The sequence below is a fragment of the Lipotes vexillifer genome, unplaced genomic scaffold (genome assembly GCF_000442215.2).
Source record: "Lipotes vexillifer unplaced genomic scaffold, Lipotes_vexillifer_v1.1 scaffold1055, whole genome shotgun sequence".
NCBI lineage: Eukaryota > Metazoa > Chordata > Mammalia > Artiodactyla > Lipotidae > Lipotes > Lipotes vexillifer.
In genome coordinates, this window is record NW_006785407.1 from 1,550,251 (window position 1) to 1,555,213 (window position 4,963).

The window sequence follows — 4,963 nt, forward strand, 5'->3', positions numbered from 1 at the left end:
GCCCACACTTCCCGAAGTCGTCGCGAGCCCTCCCAGTAGGGAAAGACGCCCATTTATCACTTAGGACGGTGCGAGAGGCTGAACTGTGTCCCCGCAAACTTCGTATGTTGAAGCCCTAACCCCCAGGACCTCAGGATGTGACCGTATTTGGAAACAGGGTCTTGGAAGAGGTGATTAAGTTGAGTTCGCTGCTGTGGGCCCTAATCAGACAGTATGGGTGTCCTTATAAGGAGAGGAGATCAGGACACAGACACAGAGGAGAGGCCGTGAGGGGACATGGGGGTGGCTGTCTACGAGCCGAGAGGAAAGGTCTCAGAAGAACCCGCTGACAGCTCGGCCTCCAGAACTGAGAGGAAACAAATTTCTGCTGTTGGAGCCGCACAGTCTGTGGCACTTGCTGTGGCAGCTCTGGCAAATGAATACAGACGCGCATATAGAAACCTCTCAGATGTTTTTAAATTTAGGTTATGCTCCAGCTCTTTCTGGGGACAGAAGTGTGATCTATTGCACACGGTGACGCACCACTAGTTCCAGACGTAGAGCAGGTGCAGCGAGGCGTTTACCAAAGGCCCCTGGAACAGGGAGAAAATCAAAATCCTCGATCCAAGTTCAGGATGTGGTCACATGTGACACACTGGAGGAAAACCTCTCCCCACCGAGAGAGGTACAAACGCATGAGAAAAATCTGTGTAAACAACACAGCTTATTAGGAGAAATGAAACATCCCCACCGGGAACTAAGGAGCGCCCCCTTGTCCCAGTCGGGAAGCGAACTCTGCACCCAGAAGGGTGGTGGCAAAGTGGCCCTCCTGTCACTCGCCTCCAGGACGGTGTTTTTTAAAGAATAGATAAAACCACGGGCGTAAAACCAACGTCACAGGTGACGAAGCAAGGAACACACCCGAACACACCTTAAGGTAGGTGTGACTTCATGAAGTGGATACCCGTATGGACATGGGCTGGATCATGATATACATTTTCCTGCCTAAGTCACCAAGCCTACATGACTCAAGCAACGACCAATAACTTTACAAGCATATGCGAAGCAGTAACTCTGCAAGCCCTGTTGAAAAGGGATTTTCTTGCAACTCCCTGAAAAGCCAGGCTCTTGCTGAAGATTACCCATGCCACCAGCAGACCGACCTGTCATTGCTCATGAGCTTCAGTCCCTCCTTGGGCCGGCCGACGTCGAATGCCCGGTCCCCTCTCACCAGGCAGGCGGCAGTGCCGGTGGGACAGGAACGCACCTCTGGACTCGTGGCCCGTAGCACCTCTGTAAAACGTGTGACACTGAATCAGAGAATGCGTCAAGTGTAGCAATCACACTTAACCTTAGGGTCCAGGGTCCCCTGTAAAAATTATCAAATTTTTTTAAGTCTCCATAAGTGATATAAGGTAGCAGAGGTCTGGAAACCAAGAAGAGTAGCATCCCATCCCATCCCAAGACCCTGGGCAAGCCAACGACCGATCTGAAAGTGGAAAATGGGAACAGCTTTCCTGCCCTGCAGGGTAGCCGGGAAGTGAGAGCGAAACAATGTAAGATGCTCACTCTGTACCTGGTACGTAAGAGGTGCCGATAAACAGGGACTAAGATGCTACTGGTAGCTAAGGGACACAGCCCTTCTCCTAGAGCTACAGGAACCTTAGAATCACCTACAGACAAGAAAATGCAGGGTCTCCATGGAGTGGATTGGTGGAAAGATGAGTAGATTCATGGAAACAACCTATGGACAGTTCTGGGTTCGAATCTTAGATCCACCCCTTTCTGTCTCTATAACTTTGGTCAAACTACAGACGGATCCACTTGCCAGGGCGCTACCTCCCCAGTCTGGGGGAGGAGTAAAGAAAAGAACAAACTAGATGTGCCTGGAATAACAGCCAGACATTACAGCCTGCCGGCAGCAATACCACAACGACTACAGCTGTGCTTCTCTTTAGGCTGCGCTACTTTTATCGCCACCTGCTACCTTACACGTTACAGGGGGTTTACTGTGGGTTTACTGTGCATCTTCTCCAAGAGTGCAAGAACCTCCACGTGCTCAGTGCTGCAGCCCAGCGCCTACATTAGAGGCCACCACATAACAGGGGCCCTAAAATGGTTCTGCCATGGATGGGTAGGTATCACCCAGCCTGGGCTCCACCTAGCTAAAGTCTTAGCACTCGTCGAGGGCAGGGTTTCCAAGTCTCCTCTGCCCCGGCAGCTCTCAGCACCCCAGTACCCAAATCAGCCAATCCTCCCCTCATCGTGAGAAGGAAGGTTTACTTGAGAATCCTGAAACCCAAAGCATCTGGCAGACAGAACATGTTGGCATGGCCAATGGTCAGAAAGGACTTTGCGATGGCATCAGAATTTCCTGGGGGCAAAGGGGAGGGGTTGTGCAGAGAGCATCTTTGGGGACAAGCTTTCTTAGAGGGCCCAATCAGTGACAGGGTTATCCACAAAGGAGTACGGTGCAAGGGCAAAGATACTGAAGCCTCCAGAGAAATCCTTCACCATCCCCACCCACAACGCCCCCGGACTCAGACCTATGTCTCTGCAAACGTTGATGAACAGAGAAGTGTCCACGTCAGAGTCGTCCACCAAATAAGCACCGCTGATCTTGATCAGTGGGTTTAAATCATGCTTCTTGAGCTCTCTGTCAAACACGTAGCAAGGCACCTAGGGGAGACAGGAGAGAACACGAGTCTTTGACACACACCTTCCTGGGGTGCTGGGGGCTCAGCAAAGCCTATGCCCCACATCGTGGGACACCAGTCTCCATGCCGTGAGGTCCCCCGATGACAGCAAAGCCAAGGCCGACAGGGCTCCAGCTGCTCCTGCCCACCTGTTCCCTCCCAGCCGCTCCATCCCCGTCCCCCCTTGGCGTGCTGTCCTGCTGCCGCCTCTCACACACGTCCTCCCATCCCTACACCCCCGCAGCCACCACACCGCAGCCCTGCAACCAGCGCAGACGTTCCCGCCTGCCCACCCTCACTGTCCTCTCTCCCTCTCCGTCACCCTCTGCTGGACGCAGCCACTACCCACTCTGACCTCACTACCACTCTCGGCCTCCCCCACCCCGGCCTCACGCCAATGGCCTTCCCCTGCCTGAAACTCTTTCTTCACTTGGCTGCCTGGCCTCCAGGGGCTCCTGGGGTCCCTCTGCCCACAGCCTGCTTTCTCAGCCTCCTGGGAATGTGCCTCAACTTCCTTTGAACGGACCCTAAGTGCAGAGGTGTCCCACGGCTGACTTCTCAGCCGCTCATTCCCCTGGTGACCTCGTGCACGACGCATTAGGTACCCGCCACTGGCTCCCAAGTGTATGTTTCTAGCCGTGACCTCTCCCCGCAAGCCCAGACTTCACAGCCAACGCCAGCACAAAAGCTGTGTTCACGAGCAGACTCTGCAGACAGAATGCCTGGGTCCAAACTCCGGGGCTGACACTTAGTATGACCAGGAGCCAATCGAGCCTCTATGCCTCGGTTTCCCCATGTGTCAAGTGGGGATAATAACAGTAACTATCAATACTTCATAAGGTTGCTGTAAAGACTGAACGAGTTAATACGCATAATGCTCTGGGTGCAGGTGCTGGTGAGTCAATGTAAGTGTCACCTGTTGTTATTTACCGTTGTCACTTAGATACACAGAAGCATCTCAACTTTAACATATTTAAAAATAGGCCTTTTTTCCCCTCAAAACCTGCTCTCATCCCAGGATTCCCCACCTCAGTAACGCACAATCATTCAGCCCGTTGCTCAGGGCCAAACCATGAAGTCCATGGAGAACCCGCACGTTCCACATCCAAACCATCGGCAAGTCCTCTCAGCACTTCAAACCCAACCCTGGATCGGCTCCTCCGTTACCACCTGTGTCCAAACTGCCATCACCTCTCGCCTGCAACAGTCTCTTTTAACGGGACCCCTGGTTCCAGCTTCCATGTCCCCTTCCCCCAGCCAATGTCTCCACAAGCACCAGATCAATCCTTTTAAAACTCCATTGGGTCACATCACTCCCTGCTCAAAACCTACCAGTGGCCTCCCATCACACTGAGGGTGAAATCTCAGCTCCTCCAACAGTCTCCAACCTCGGGGACCCTCCACGCAGCCACGCTGGCTTCTGGGTGCAGATCAGCCCCGTGGAAGTGATGCTGCCTCTACCTTGAATGATTCCCTTATAGCCCCACGGCTCTCTCACTGCGTTCAGGCCTCAGGTGAAGTGTCACCTGCTTAGTGGGGCCATTTCTGACATTGCCAGCTCTCTTATTCTTCAGAGCACTGGTGTCTGTCACCAGGCACCTCCACCTGCTAACCTGAGTGTAAGCTCCCCGAGGACAGGGGCTTTGTCACTGTTGTAGCCCTAAGCAAGGCTTAGGACAGTACCCATAACCTAACAGGGGTCCGTTGAACACCTGTTCACTAACACGAAGAGAAGTTCCTCCTCTGGGCCTCTAGCTGGATTCTAATTTATGAGCACTCTCTCATTTCTATGAACGAATGGTCTTTTATTTTTTTAAAAGTCAAAGAGTATATCAAATCACATTATACGCTTTAAGTATATGCAGTTTTATTTGTCAATTATACCTCAGTAACGCTGGCGGGAAAAAAAAGGGGTGTAGGAGGAATGTCAAGGAACCCATTACAGGTGGCAAGACCCTGTGCTTTCAAAGTTCCACCAAATTCGGAAGGCAAGGCATTCAAGCCCAGAGATGTGCCCCCGAGTAAAGGCCCAGGTCACCCAGTCTTTATGTGAAACATCCCCATATCATTTTAATCGCCTCAGTCAAGGAATATTCTAAAAACTCATGTTCGCTGCAATCATTTCAAAATAGTTTGTTTCATCACTTCCTATGGATAATTTTCCTTAAATTGTCTTTTAGAAAACTGAAGCTATTCACAGGCAGGTCCGTTTACAAAAGTTAACTGCTTAACGTTAATGTTTAGCTTTTAAATGTTTCTCAGAAAGATGCTATCAAACCCGCAGGAAT

The 4,963-nt window shown here is 51.6% G+C and overlaps 1 protein-coding gene across 1 annotated transcript in view; it reads right to left on the reverse strand.

The window, feature by feature from the left end:
• IGF2R (insulin like growth factor 2 receptor) overlaps positions 1-4,963 on the reverse strand; it is a 110,618-nt gene that overhangs the window by 69,289 nt on the left and 36,366 nt on the right. The window contains exons 5-6 of the mRNA XM_007457582.1: positions 2,526-2,658; positions 1,143-1,272 (exon numbers count right to left, since the gene is read on the reverse strand). Of these exons, the coding sequence (XP_007457644.1) occupies positions 1,143-1,272; positions 2,526-2,658 (263 nt within the window). The remainder of the gene's footprint in view (positions 1-1,142; positions 1,273-2,525; positions 2,659-4,963) is intronic.